Source organism: Heteronotia binoei, chromosome 8 (genome assembly GCF_032191835.1).
Source record: "Heteronotia binoei isolate CCM8104 ecotype False Entrance Well chromosome 8, APGP_CSIRO_Hbin_v1, whole genome shotgun sequence".
Taxonomy (NCBI): domain Eukaryota; kingdom Metazoa; phylum Chordata; class Lepidosauria; order Squamata; family Gekkonidae; genus Heteronotia; species Heteronotia binoei.
Genome location: NC_083230.1, coordinates 124,339,870 through 124,353,740, shown reverse-complemented (window position 1 = coordinate 124,353,740; position 13,871 = coordinate 124,339,870). Strand labels below are relative to the sequence as shown.

At 47.2% G+C, this 13,871-nt stretch overlaps 1 protein-coding gene across 1 annotated transcript in view; it reads right to left on the bottom strand.

Moving 5' to 3' along the window:
* The window catches only part of EXOC4 (exocyst complex component 4), a 794,454-nt gene that overhangs the window by 162,019 nt on the left and 618,564 nt on the right, over positions 1-13,871 (bottom strand). Inside the window, exon 11 of the mRNA XM_060246011.1 lies at positions 3,263-3,482. Within this exon, the coding sequence (XP_060101994.1) occupies positions 3,263-3,482 (220 nt within the window). The remainder of the gene's footprint in view (positions 1-3,262; positions 3,483-13,871) is intronic.

Below are 13,871 nucleotides of genomic sequence, written 5' to 3'. Positions count from 1 at the left end.
CCCTCCCTCCCTTCCCTCCCTCCCTTTTCTCCCTCCCTCCCTTTTCTCCCTCCCTCCCTTCATTCCTTCCTTTCTCCCTCCCTCCTTCCCACATCATGTCTTAGAGCTCTCAAACATCTGACATTTATTCTCTGTGGCTCCTTCCTCCCTCCCTCCCTGTCTTGTAGCTCTCAACCATCTGACAAGTCATGTCTTGTGGCTCTCAAATGTCTGATGTTTATTCTATGTGGCCCTTGCATTAAGCATGTTTGCCCCTCCCCCCCCGCTGCAGTTTCTGTAGTTCCCAGCATGATACAAAAGCCCACCTCCCTCCCACCCGTACTCATGAAAACTGAAACTCATTCAAAGATTCTCAGGGTGCCAAATATAGATTTCCAGGCTCAATACACAATGACTCTAATGATTATGCCTTTTTTTTCTGGAAAGCCGGACCATTTTCACAGAAGAATAATTGATTGGGGGAGATTAAAGAGAAAAGAAGCTCTGTCCTTGTGAAGCATGCACGCGGCACTGCGTATTTTCTTAGGGGATCTGAACGCAGCCCGTGCAAGAACATAGTCCTGAAGAAACCTGACTTTCCCCACATTTCTCAATTTTGCTTTTCAAATATGCTTTTTCTTTTCCTCCCGCAACCTCTCCGGAAGCCTGATTCACTATTGTGCGCTTGGGGTGACCGTTCTCCTTTGCCTTCTTGCAAAGGAAGGCCTACAGAAAAGCAGCACGGTGGAAAATTCCTAGAGCAATCGAAAGGGGGGGGGGGGAATCTCCCGGTTGATGGACGGGCTGTGGTCACACTGAAGACTGCCTCTCATTATCTGGTGCATTGCTACAGACCCGTTGCTGAAAAAATAAATTGGCAGAGTTTTTCTTGAAACGACTCTGTTTCTATACAGTGAGCCGATTTTATTTTATTTTTATTTTTTTCAAAAAGTCTGCTAGGGAATTGAAACGCCAAACATCCAGACCTTAGCTGTGTTTATACTGTCCATCGTGGCAGTGAGAGATAATAAATTAAAAGGTCAATCGATATACTGTAAATCAGGAGTGGCCAAAGTTGCTTAACGTAAGAGGCCACATAGAATAAATGTCAAGAGGCTTGTGAGCCGAAAGACACGAACGTCAGATGTTCGAGAGCCGCAGGACAGAAAGGAAGAAAGGGTGGAAGGACGGAAGGATTGGAAGGAAGCAAATTGACGGGGGAGGAAGAGGCGGAAAGAAAGCAACTTTAACTTTAATGCATACTCAAAACCACTGGCTGGCTTGGCGAAATGATTTAAAGAACGAAATGCCTTCACCCAGGCAGCTGATGGGGCAACGGGGGCTTCGAGAGCCACACAATATGTGTAAGGGAGCCATAGGTGACTCCTGAGCAACAGTTTGGCCACCCCTGCTATAAATCATGACGGGAAACCGAGGAAGAGCGGGATGCGGTGCCCACTGAGCGTGTGCCAGCTTCTTAAAGAGAGAAAAAGCGACAGTGCATTAAAAAACCGAAGCTAGCCTTGCTCATTGTAAGAAGAAGGATTCCACAGATTCAGAAACGGAGGTGTGCGCGCGCACAGGAGCTTCTACCCAGAATAAAACTTTGTTGGCCTTAACGGTGCTCCCGGAGTCCAACTTCGTTTTGCTGCTTCCGACCAACACGGCTGTCCCTCTGACTGCCCCCCCTCGATTGTGAGACAATCTGACTCCACTGGTACAGTCAGCACACCACTCTACTAACTCAATAGCACGCGAAGGACAAACTGCACTTGGAGGCCTCTACGGGTTCAACAGGCACCAATCTTTCCACTAAGGCAAGGTGGGTGAAACGACAAGAGTTGGATTTCTACCCCGCCCTTCCCTTGGAGTCTCAGAGCAGCCTATAATCTCCTTCCCTTCCTCCCCCATGACAGACACCCTGTGAGGGATGTGGGGATGAGAGATCTCTGAGAGAACTGTGACTGGTTCAATGTCACCAGCTGGCTGCATGTGGAGGAGGAGTGGGGAATCGAACCCGGTTCTCCAGAGGGGAGCCTGCCGCTCTTAGCCAGTACACCAAACTGGCTCTCAAGATAGTACAAATGAAAAATTGGGCGTGAAGGGTCTCCGTGTGGTGTTAAGTGTCATGAGGCGTGACATGATCGAGGTTTACAAGAGTACACATGGGATAGAGAAGGTAGAGAAAGAAAGAAGTCCTTTTCTCCCTTTCTCACAATACAAGAACTCGTGGGCATTCGATGAAATTGCTGAGCAGTCGGGTTAGAACAGATAAAGGGAAGTCCTTCTACACCAAACGGGTGATTACCACATGGGATTCACTGCCACAGGAGGTGGCGGCGGCTACAAGCATAGACGGCTTCCAGAGAGGATTGGATCAACATATGGAGCAGAAGTCCATCAGTGTCTCTTAGCCACAGGGTATTGATGGCACCTCTCTGCCTGGGGCACTGATGGGCTGTATTTTTGGTGCTTGGTGGGGAGGGCACGTCAGTTGTATGCAAAGGCAAACAGTTTCTAGCACATGCTGGGAAAGTGAAAGTAACTGAACTGCCAGGTAGATCATCTAAGGGACAGAAGGTGGCTGGTTGCCAGATTGCATCAGCCTGAGCAATGTCAGCATGACTCAGCAGGAAGCTGATTGGTTACCTGGCTGGACCTGATGTATAAATGTACAAAAGACACTTTACTGTGTGTGGGATATGTATGGTGGAGAGCAGCGGAGCATTCTGTCAGATTGGAGAGTGGAGGTGTAAATAAATTGTATATAGTGGTTTTAACACTACTGTGTGCAAGCCTTCATTCACCCTCACTAAGCACAGGCGCATCAACAGGGCAACAGTGGAAGGGCTTCTCGTGTCCCTGCCCCACTGGTGGACCTCCTGATGGCAACAGGGTTTTGGCCACTGTGTGACACAGAGTGTTGGACTGGACGGACCACTAGCCTGATCCAACATGGCTTCTCTTAGGTCCTTATGGCTCTGCTGGTGGACCTCCTGATGGCACCTGGGTTTTGGCCACTGTGTGACACAGAGTGTTGGACTGGACGGGCCACTGGCCTGATCCAACATGGCTTCTCTTATGTTCTTATGATGGAAGGTGTACATGGAGTTTCTCACCACAATGCAAACTGGACCACTGCCTGGTAACCAAGCTTCTGCCATCTATCCACTGATGCACAACAAGATCTCCTCGATGCGAAACTCCCTCCCTCTAACAGTTCACCGAGACCTCAGTGGGCAGTCTGTTTCAGAAGCCGCCGCGGCTCGTTTAGCGCAGTTACCTGCAAGAGGGGCCTCTGCACCCCGAGCATCTTCATGGTGTCCGCATTGGCCAGTATCTTCAGTGGGTCCGTGGTCTTGGTCACCCCTTCGATCTCCTTGTTGATTTCTCCCAGGACTTGGTTGAGGAAGATGTTCTTGATATACATGGTGAGGAACTCGCGGAGTGGGCACTGCTTGGTCGGACTGAGCCCCAATGCGTGTTCGATCTCTTGAATAAACCTGGAATACACAAAAAGAAGGGACTGCTCAGCATGTCCGACTGCAGTACTTCTCACCAGTGTTCCCTCTAAGCTGAGCTAGTGTGAGCGTCAGACCAACAAGGCTACCCCCCCCCCCCTGAATCTATTAGACAGAACCCCCCGGGTTCTGAGGTCAGATGCACAACATCTTCTCGTGATCCCTGGGCCCAAAGACACCCGACTGGTTTCGACGAGGGACGGGGTCTTTTTGGTCCGGGCCCCCACCTGGTGGAATGAGCTCCCGCTGGAGATCCGGGCCCTGCGGGACTTGTCAAGATTTCACGAACTTGTAAGACAGAGCTCTTCCACCAGGCTTTGAATTGATCCAGCTGCCCTTTCAAGGACAACCTCTGCCAGAGCTATGGCTGACCCAAGGGGTATATATGCTGGATCAATTCAATTCAATTTGAAATCATCGCTCCTCCCAGCACCTTATGCTTACGTTATGCTGAACACCACCAGCCTAAATGTGGTCTACGGCTTGGTGCCAATGATGTCTTTTTTTGTTAATTCTGTAATGATGAGGTTTCTAGTTTGGATGGAGTTTGTTTAACGTTTTGCAAAGTTTCTTAATGTTGTAAGCCACCCAGAGCCCGCTTACGGGATAGGGCGGGGGTACTTGAGATATAAACGTTATAAGCGACAAAGGCTTGCCCAATTAACGATATTCTTCTTCTAACTCAAAAGGACAAGCAAAAAACAATTTATTCCTAGGAATGAAAGCATCTGATTTACTGGGGAACCCGGAAAAGCTCCAATAAATGTATTTAATCATACGCAAAAGGTTGTCTAATCAAAGCGGGGGCTATCTTATATTTGCATACAAACCAGTTACTTTTTGTATATATGGCACTTTGGGAGATGAGTCACCTTCCTTGCAAGTAAATAAGGGAGTTTTCCAGCCCAAATCCCACGCCCCCACCCCCAATATTCCCAGCCTCAGAAGCCAAGCTCGGCTATGATCCAGCCCTTTGGTTGCCCAAGAGCAGGCGAACTGTGCTGATCCAAAGCAAGCACGAGCCCCCTCCCCCCCGCCGACTCCTCCCAAGTCTCAAATGTCTTCCCTCTCTCTAGGCAGAGCTGCAGAGGAAGCCCAAGCACGGGGGTGGGGGGGGAAGAGCAATTGACATGTGGAACTCTCTGCTGCAGGAAGTGGTAGCACTTATAGGCATATAGACAGCTCCAGGAGGAGACTGGATAAACATCTGGAGCCGAGGGCTAGTGCCTTTCCTCAAAACACCCTTCAAGTTTCAAAAAGATTGGACCAGGAGGTCCAATTCTATGAGCCCCTATCCTTCATTCTTTCCAATGGAGGGAAGGCACTGAAAAGGCGTGCGGTCCCTTCAAATGCAATGGCCAGAACTCCCTTTGGAGTTCAATTATGCTTGTCACACCCTTGTTCCTGGCTCCACGTCCAGTTTCCTGGCTCCACCCCCAACATCCCCAGATATTTCTTGAATTGGACTTGGCAAACCTATCAAAGAGGTCTGATGTTACACAGACCTGTGTGGTTTCTGAATATTTTTTTCCCCCTAAAACACTTTCTGTTGTGTATGTGGACTAATGCTATTACCCATGTTCCTGCCTGGCTCACTGGAGTCTTTAAAAAAAATGGTAAGTTTATTTTTAAAATTCCAAATTATACAGAACTTTGTTGGATGAAGTAGTATCAAGTAGATTAACTCCATATATAACAAAATTCTGCTATGCATGAAGTACTATGGTGTCTATAACATTGCAGAACATCTTATTCAGCATTTAAGATAACGTTCAGTTTGCCCATCAAGCGATCAATCAATAGATAGATAAATAAATAAATATCTTATTAAGGATAAATTAACCGGTAATGGGCTAGAATTTTTGACTCTTAAGTGAACAATAATGCTTTGGCTCCATCCCGAGCCAAACAAAATGGAGTATTTCAATAAAGAGAACGAGGGGATAGCATAAGTCAGAAAGAATCATAGCGAGAGAAATCGAAGGTAAGTTGTGCTAATAGGTAAGATGTTTTTAGATTCAGTATATTCCAGAAACGGAAGCCATTTTTCTTCAAAAGATGTGACCTCGGGGTAAACGTCGGACAAGGAAAGTTGTGCCGTGATTCTCTCCATGATTAAAATGTCCCAGATTTTTGTAAACCATTGGAGCCTTTAGGCCTGAGCTTCGGGGCTCAGGAACAATGGGCATTAGGATTAAAATCCCTGCTGGCCTGGCCCAATCACAGGCCCCTTGCTGGTTCAAATGACCCAATGGTGTCCTAGCTCCCTGCCCGCCCTTTATACCCCGCCCATCTCTCTGAATCAGAGACTCAGAGCGGCTTACAATCTCCTATATCTTCTCCCCCCCACAACAGACACCCTGTGAGGTGGGTGGGGCTGGAGAGGGCTCTCACAGCAGCTGCCCTTTCAAGGACAACCTCTGCCAGAGCTATGGCTGACCCAAGGGGTATATATGCTGCCCTGGTCCAATCACAGGCCCCTTGCTGGTTCAACTGACCCAATGATGTTCTAGCTCCCTGTCCGCCCCTTATACCCCGCCCTTCTCTCTGAATCAGAGATTCAGTTCTTGTATATAGTTGGCCCCGTTGAGCAGTCTTCTAGTTCAGCCTCCCGTTACCATGCTGCAACTAATAAAAAGAGCTATGATCACTGCAGCCGCGTCTCCTCCTTGCATCGAACCCACTGTATTACACTTTCCCTTTAAAAAAAGTAACAAAATAAAAACACCTCCATTTATGTAAATTTACAAGGGAACCTGAACCAATTCTCCATTGAAACCGTCTCGGGCTGGCAGACGAAAATAGAGGAGAAAACCCATAAAGGTAAAAAAGCACCGTGGGATGTAGTTTCTCGGTGTGAGAGAGAGCAAGTCGTGTGCTAAGTCAAGGATGGAAAATTCCCCCAACGCATGGTAATTACACTTATTTAACATAACAACCGCGGCGCTCCCTTCTTGTAAAAAAAGAGTCTACGGAGATTTCGGCAAATCAAAACGCAAGGGGTAGTACATTCAAGGTTGTTGGACCGTGGACCCCTGGATGACGCCCCAGAGGGAGAAGTCCAAAAGGTAATGAAGCCAAAAGAGGAGCGAGGTGGCGGGCAGGGAGCTGGCTTCTGTACCGTTTTTGAAATATTTAAATTGCAGGGGGGGGGGGCGGGGAGAGACGATCAGGGTGAAATCTCCATCTCATATCCAATTCCGAAGGCAAGTGCTCGCTGAGTGATATACAAATTTAACTTGTTTTATCTTTCTAGGAAAGCGTTCAAGGTGATTTGCGGCTACAATTAGGTGGTCCCTCTAGACAGAAAAGCACTTTAGGTAAAATCAAGTCTCTCCCTCTCTTTCTCTCTCTCTCTTTTCTGCAATTGACAACTCTCTGGATGTACTGGATGTATATATTTAGAAAACAGTTTTATTGTTCTCAAAAAACTTAAGCCATTTCAACTCCCAACTTTATCGCCTTAGCTGGCTTCGCTAACATGAATGAGACAAGCATTGATACGGAAACCGACAAAGATCCGTCGCTTGCAGGGGAGTGTGGTCTAAAAGATCTAACATAATAAAGTAGAGGGCTGCTTTGGATATCAGTTACAACGCTTCTTATCTAGAAGAGGCTTAAGAGGCAATTTTACTAAATTCCAGTGGAAGAACTTCCCCTCCCCTGGGCGTGGACCATAACTGTACCACTGTGGGAAGAGTCCATGTATATCCCCACTGTTTTCAGACTCTCTTATGAGGAATCTTGAAGAAGAAGAAGAAGATACTGGATTTATATCCCACCCTACACTCTAAATCTCAGCATCTCAGAGTGGTCTCAATCTCCTTTTCCTCCCCCCCCCCCCACACAACAGACACCCTGTGAGGTAGGAGGGGCTGAGAGAGCCAGTTTGGTGTAGTGGTGAAGTGCGCGGACTCTTGTGCGGGAGAACCGGATTTGATTCCTCCACTCCTCCACTTGTAGCTGCTGTAGTGGCCTTGGGTCAGCCAGAGCTCTCGCGGGAGTTGTCCTTGAAAGGGCAGCTGCTGTGAGAGCCCTCTTAGCCCTACCCACCTCACAGAGTGTCTGTTGTGGGGGGAGAAGATATAAGAGATTGTAAGCCGGTCTGAGTCTCTGATTCAGAGAGAAGGGCAGGGTATAAATCTGCAATTCTTCTTCTTCTTATAGCAGCTGACCTTTCAAGAACAACTCCAGAAGAGCTATGGTTGACCCAAGGCCAAAGGATTCTTCCAGGAGTCATATTGCACCACAGGATTGTATTTTAAGAAGAAGAAGAAGACCAAAGATTTATACCCTGCCCTTATCTCTGAATCAGAGTCTCGGAGTGCTTACAATCTCATGATAGACGAATTAAAAACTAATAAGTCACCAGGCCCGGATGGCATACATCCAAGAGTTCTGAAAGAACTCAAAGTTGAACTTGTGGATCTTCTGACAAAAATATGTTATCTTTCATTGAAATCTGCCTCCGTTCCTGAGGACTGGAAGGTAGCAAATGTCACCCCATCTTTAAAAAGGGTTCCAGAGGAGATCTGGGAAACTACAGGCCAGTCAGTCTGACTTCAATACCGAGAAAGTTGGTAGAAACTATTATCAAGGACAGAATGAGTAGGCAAATTGATGAACACGAGTTATTGAGGAAGACTCAGCATGGGTCCTGTAAGGGAAGATCTTGCCTCACTAACCTGTTACATTTCTTTGAGGGGGTGAACAAACATGTGGACAAAGGAGACCCGATAGATATTTTTTACCTTGACTTCCAGAAAGCTTTTGATAAAGTTCATCATCAAAGGCTCCTTAGTAAGCTCGAGAGTCTTGGAGTAAAAGGACAGGTCCTCTTGTGGATCAAAAACTGGCTAATTAATAGGAATATAAATGGAATATTAATAGGAGTATAAATGGGCAGTCTTCGCAGTGGAGGACGGTAAGCAGTGGGGTGCCGCAGGGCTCAGTACTGGTTCCCATACTCTTTAACTTGTTCATAAATGATTTGGAGTTGAGAGTAAGCAGTGAAGTGACCAAGTTTGCAGATGACAGTAAATTGTTCAGGGTGGTGAGAACCAGAGAGGATTGTGAGAAACTCCAAAGGGATCTGTTGAGGCTGGGTGAGTGGGCGTCAACATGGCAGATGAGGTTCAATGTGGCCAAGTGCAAAGTAATGCATATTGGGGCCAAAAATCCCAGCTACAAATACAAGTTGATGGGGTGTGAACTGGCAGAGACTGACCAAGAGAGAGATCTTGAGGTCGTGGTAGATAACTCACTGAAAATGTCAAGACAGTGTGCGATTGCAATAAAAAAGGCCAACCCCATGCTGGGAATTATTAGGAAGGGAATTGAAAACAAATCAGCCAGTAACATAATGCCCCTGTAAAAATCGATGGTGTGGTCTCATTTGGAACACTGTGTGCAATTCTGGTCACCGCACCTCAAAAAGAATATTATAGCATTGGAAAAAGTCCAGAAAAGGGCAACTAGAATAATTAAAGGGTTGGAACATTTTCCCTATGAAGAAAGGTTAAAACGCTTGGGGCTCTTTAGCTTGGAGAAACGTCGACTGCGGGGTGACATGATAGAGGTTTACAAGATTATGCATGGGATGGAGAAGATAGAGAAAGAAGTACTTTTCTCCCTTTCTCACAATACAAGAACTCGTGGGCATTCCATGAAATTGCTGAGCAGTTGGGTTAGAACAGATAAAAGGAGGTACTTCTTCACCCAAAGGGTGATTAACATGTAGAATTCACTGCCACAGGAGGTGGTGGCGGCTACAAGCATGGCCACCTTCAAGAGGGGTTTAGATAAAAATATGGAGCAGAGGTCCATCAGTGGCTATTAGCCACAGTGTGTGTATATATATATAAAAAAATTTTGGCCACTGTGTGACACAGAGTGTTGGACTGGATGGGCCATTGGCCTGATCCAACATGGCTTCTCTTATGTTCTTATGTTCCTATATCTTCCTCCCCCACAACAGACACCCTGTAAGGTAGGTGGGCTGAGAGAGCTCTCGCAGATGCTGCCCTTACAAGGACAGCTCTACCAGAGCTCTGGCTGACCCAAGGCCATTCCAGCAGCTGTAAGTGGAGGAGTGGGGAATCAAACCCGGTTCTCCCACACAAGAGTTCGTGCACTTCACCACTACACCAATCTGAGAGCTCCTTTCTCATGGCATCCCTAAGTCATCTCTTGCTACTGACTTTCTCTTCTTCCTCGGCTCGAAAGGAATCTCAGCGAAACTCTGGAAGTCTCAGAAGACGCCGTCGATTAAACACACACGTGGGCTTAATAAAAATAAAGAATGTAAAACATCCACCTTGCTGGATGGACCAGAGATCATTTGCTACTGAAGATGCATCCGTGGAGAAGGTACTAAAAGGAGGAGAGCACTGCGTTTGCAGGGAGAAACTAGACACTGGGGAATTGGGCTACGGTATTATCGCTTATGACTGAACAAATATTGCTTTCGAGAACAAGATGATGACATACTTTATTGCATACAAAGATAAACCATCCAGTCTCCGAGTGCTGCGCAAAAAATCTCTCATTTTTCATGCTTTCCTGCTTAACTCTTTAGTCAACGAGATTTTGGTGTAGGAGCTTTCGAGGGAGTCAAAGCTCCCTTTCTTGGATACTCTTGAAAGCCTTACACACTGAAAACATTGTTAAGTCTCTAAAGCTGGGGCGTCAAAACTCATTTGTTATGAGGGCCGGATCTAACATAAATTGAGACCTTGTTGGGAAGGACCAAGTTGAGCCGAGCCGTGTATGGACCTATTTAGGATTAGCTAGCAGAGATATAAACTTTATAAAGCACACAGACAAACACAAATATATATGTTTTTAAAAAAAACTTAAAACGTGCTTAAAACGTTAGCACTCGTTGGTCTTAAAGGTGCTTTCTTTGTATTTCTCCTGTGGGATCCAAGGAACTGGGCAAAGGAAGCTCTGACACTTCCCTTCCTTCCCCAGCGGACTGGGGGTGGGGGAGCCTCAGCCAATAGAAGGAAAAGAGGCTTGGCTCGGTAGCTCTGCTGTGCAATTGAGAGAGCCTGGCAAAGCAAAGTATTCCTCCCCCCTTCCTTCCCAAGGGAGGAGCCTCAGCCAATGGAGAAAATAGAGTCTTCACTCTGTAGCTCCTGTGCAATTGACAGGCGAGGGCCAGTTTGGTGTAGTGGTTAAGTGTGCAGACTCTTATCTGGGAGAAAGGGTTTGATTCCCCACTTCTCCACTTGCACTTGCTGGAATGGCCTTGGGTTAGCCATAGCTCTGGCAGAGGTTGTCCTTGAAAGGGCAGCTGCTGTGGGAACCCTCTCAGCCCCACCCACCTCACAGGGTGTCTTTGTGGGGGGAGAAGATAAAGGAGATTGTGAGCTGCTCTGAGATTTTGAGTGGAGGGTGGGATATAAATCCAATGTCTTATTTTCCTCTTCTTCTAGGGCCACAAGACACGAAATCAGATGTTTGAGAGCAGCAAGAGAAGGAAGGAAAGAAGGAAGGAAGGCATAGATGGGGGAGTGAGGAGGGCGGGAGAAGTGGAAAGAAAGTAATTTTAACTTTAAATGCATTCTCCAAGCCTTCAGCTGGCTTGGCGTGGAGAAATGATTTAAAAAGAAATGCCTTCTCCGAGATGGCCAGTGGGGCGGCGAGGACTTTGAGAGCCACACAGTCTGTATGAAAGAGCCGCCTGTGTTTCCCAAGAAACAGTTTGGCCACCCCTTTATTATTCCACTGATGGCATTGAAGTGGCTCTGACTTTGAGGAAGGGTGAGCACTGAAATGGGTTCAAGGTGGCCGCAAGTCAGTTGGATTTTGGGAGTGGAGTCAGATTTAACAAGTGATCTATAAGAGGGGGAAAGGGATCATTTATGCCTCTGCAACATCAGGAACTGCAAGACAAGGAAGGAAGGAAGGAAGGAAGGAAGGAAGGAAGGAAGGAAGGAAGGAAGGAAGGAAGGAAGGAAGGAAGGAAGGAAGGAAGGAAGGAAGGAAGGAAGGAGAAGATGATGATGATGATGATGATTTTGGATTTATATCCCACCCCCCACTCCGAATCTCAGAGTCTCAGAGCGGCTCACAATCTCCTTTATCTTCTACCCCCACAACAGACACCTTGTGAGGTGGGTGGGGCTGAAGAGCTCTCCCAAAAGCTGCCCTTTCGAGGACAGCTCTGCCAGAGCTATGGCTGACCCAAGGCCATTCCAGCAGGTGCAAGTGGAGGAGTGGAGAATCAAACCCGGTTCTCCCGGATAAGAGATCTATGGCTGACCCAAGGCCATTCCAGCAGCTGCAAGTGGAGGAGGGGGGGGATCAAACTCAGTTCTCCCGGATAAGAGATCTATGGCTGACCCAAGGCCATTCCAGCAGCTGCAAGTGGAGGAGTGGGGAATCAAATCCGGTTCTCCCAGATAAGAGAGCTCTGGCTGACCTAAGGCCATTCCAGCAGCTGCGAGTGGAGGAGTGGGGAATCAAACCCAGTTCTCCCAGATAAGAGACCGCACACTTAACCACTACACCAAATTGGCTCTTTGTGAGTGGAGTAGGATTTGACAAGTAGCTTTTATGCACAGAGAAGGACTGACTTTATAACATTAGGAACCTGGCAGGGATTTTTATACATGATTATTCTGTGATTAATTGATCAGTTGCTGATTACCTAATTTGGTGGATTGATACACAGTTACTGGAAACTGAAATGGAATTTTGTCAGAGTTATTGCTTTTGTTTGCTTGATTTTCTATCACCGTGATTGTTTCTGTCGTATGTTTGTCTCTGCATGGCAACCCTGGACTTTGTTGGTGGTCTTCCATCCAAATACCAAGCAGAAACCAAATACCAAGATCTGAGAAAACTGAGCTAGCCTTGGTCATCTGGGCCACAGCAGTTTTCAGTCATAGCATCATAGAGTTGGAAGGGACCTCTAGGGTCATCTAGTCCAACCCCCTGCACAATGCAGGAAACTCACAAAAACCTCCCCCCAAATTCACAGGATCTTCATTGCTGTCAGATGGCCATCTAGCCTCTGTTTAAAAACCTCCAAGGAAGGAGAGCCCACCACCTCCCGAGGAAGCCTGTTCCACTGAGGAATCGTTCTAACAGTCAGGAAGTTCTTCCTAATGTTGAGCCGGAAACTCTTTTGATTGAATTTCAAGCCACTGGTTCTTGTCCTACCATCTGGGGCCACAGAAAACAATTCCACACCATCCTCTATATGACAGTCCTTCAAGCACTTGAAGATGGCGATCCTATCACTTCTCAGCCGCCTCCTCTCCAGGCTAAACATGCCCAGTTCCTTCAACCTTTCTTCATAGGACTCCAGACCCCTCACCATCTTCATCGCCCTTCTCTGGACCTGTTCCAGCTTGTCTATATCTTTCTTAAAATGTGGTGCCCAAATTTGTGGTGTCCCGGATTTGCCACAAATCTGGAAACGTCTGCTAGGCTTCAGTCCCATCAAAGTCAATGGAAGCTGAGCGCAGTTGAGTCTTTTGCTTTTGGCAGGACGGAGTCACCCCTCACAATGGAAAGGAAAAGGAAAGGTCCTCTGTGCAAGCACCAGTCGTTTCCGACTCTGGGGTGACGTTGCATCACAACATTTTCACGGCAGACTTTTTACAGGGTGGTTTGCCATTGCCTTCCCCGGTCATCTACACTTTCCGCCCAGAAAGCTGGGTACTCAACTGACTGACCTCGGAAGGATGGAAGGCTGAGTCAACCATGAGCTGCTACCTGAATCCAGCTTCCGCCAGAATCGAACTCAGGTCGTGAGCAGAGAGTTCAGACCGCAGCACTGCAGCTTTACCATTCTGCGCCACGGGGCTTCACCCCTCACAATGTGGGTGGCTAAACCTTCTATGATGCTTGGCGTACCGGAGAAATGGCCGGTGGAGGGCCCCTTACGAAGTTTGTAGCTTTTAAAACCCCAGTGGTCCAAAGCACTTGAGTTTAGTTGCTGTTCCGTTTCGCCGGAATTGCCGTATCGTGTTGCTCCCCAGACTCCGTTTTATTTTTATGGACTGCGATGGCTTATTGTTGTTAATAACATGATAGCTACGTGCTCCTGTGGTCAGAGGCGAAATGACGGTGCTAGGAATTTGTCAAGAAAGAGGAAAAGAGTATTCCCACAACTGTGGGGTAAGCATGATGATGATGATGATAAGTTGCAGCCAAGTCCCAGATGATTCTCAGGGCAAGACATTGCCTGCCTATGCACAGTGACGCTTCTTTGGGGGTCTCCCATCTAAATACTAACCAGGCCCGCTTTTCATTTTATAGGCCAGATGGACTCACATGCTTGCAGTACGTGAGGAATCGAGCAGTGACTCACAAAAGGTCATTTGTTGTTCAGTCGCGCAGTTGATTCCGACTCTT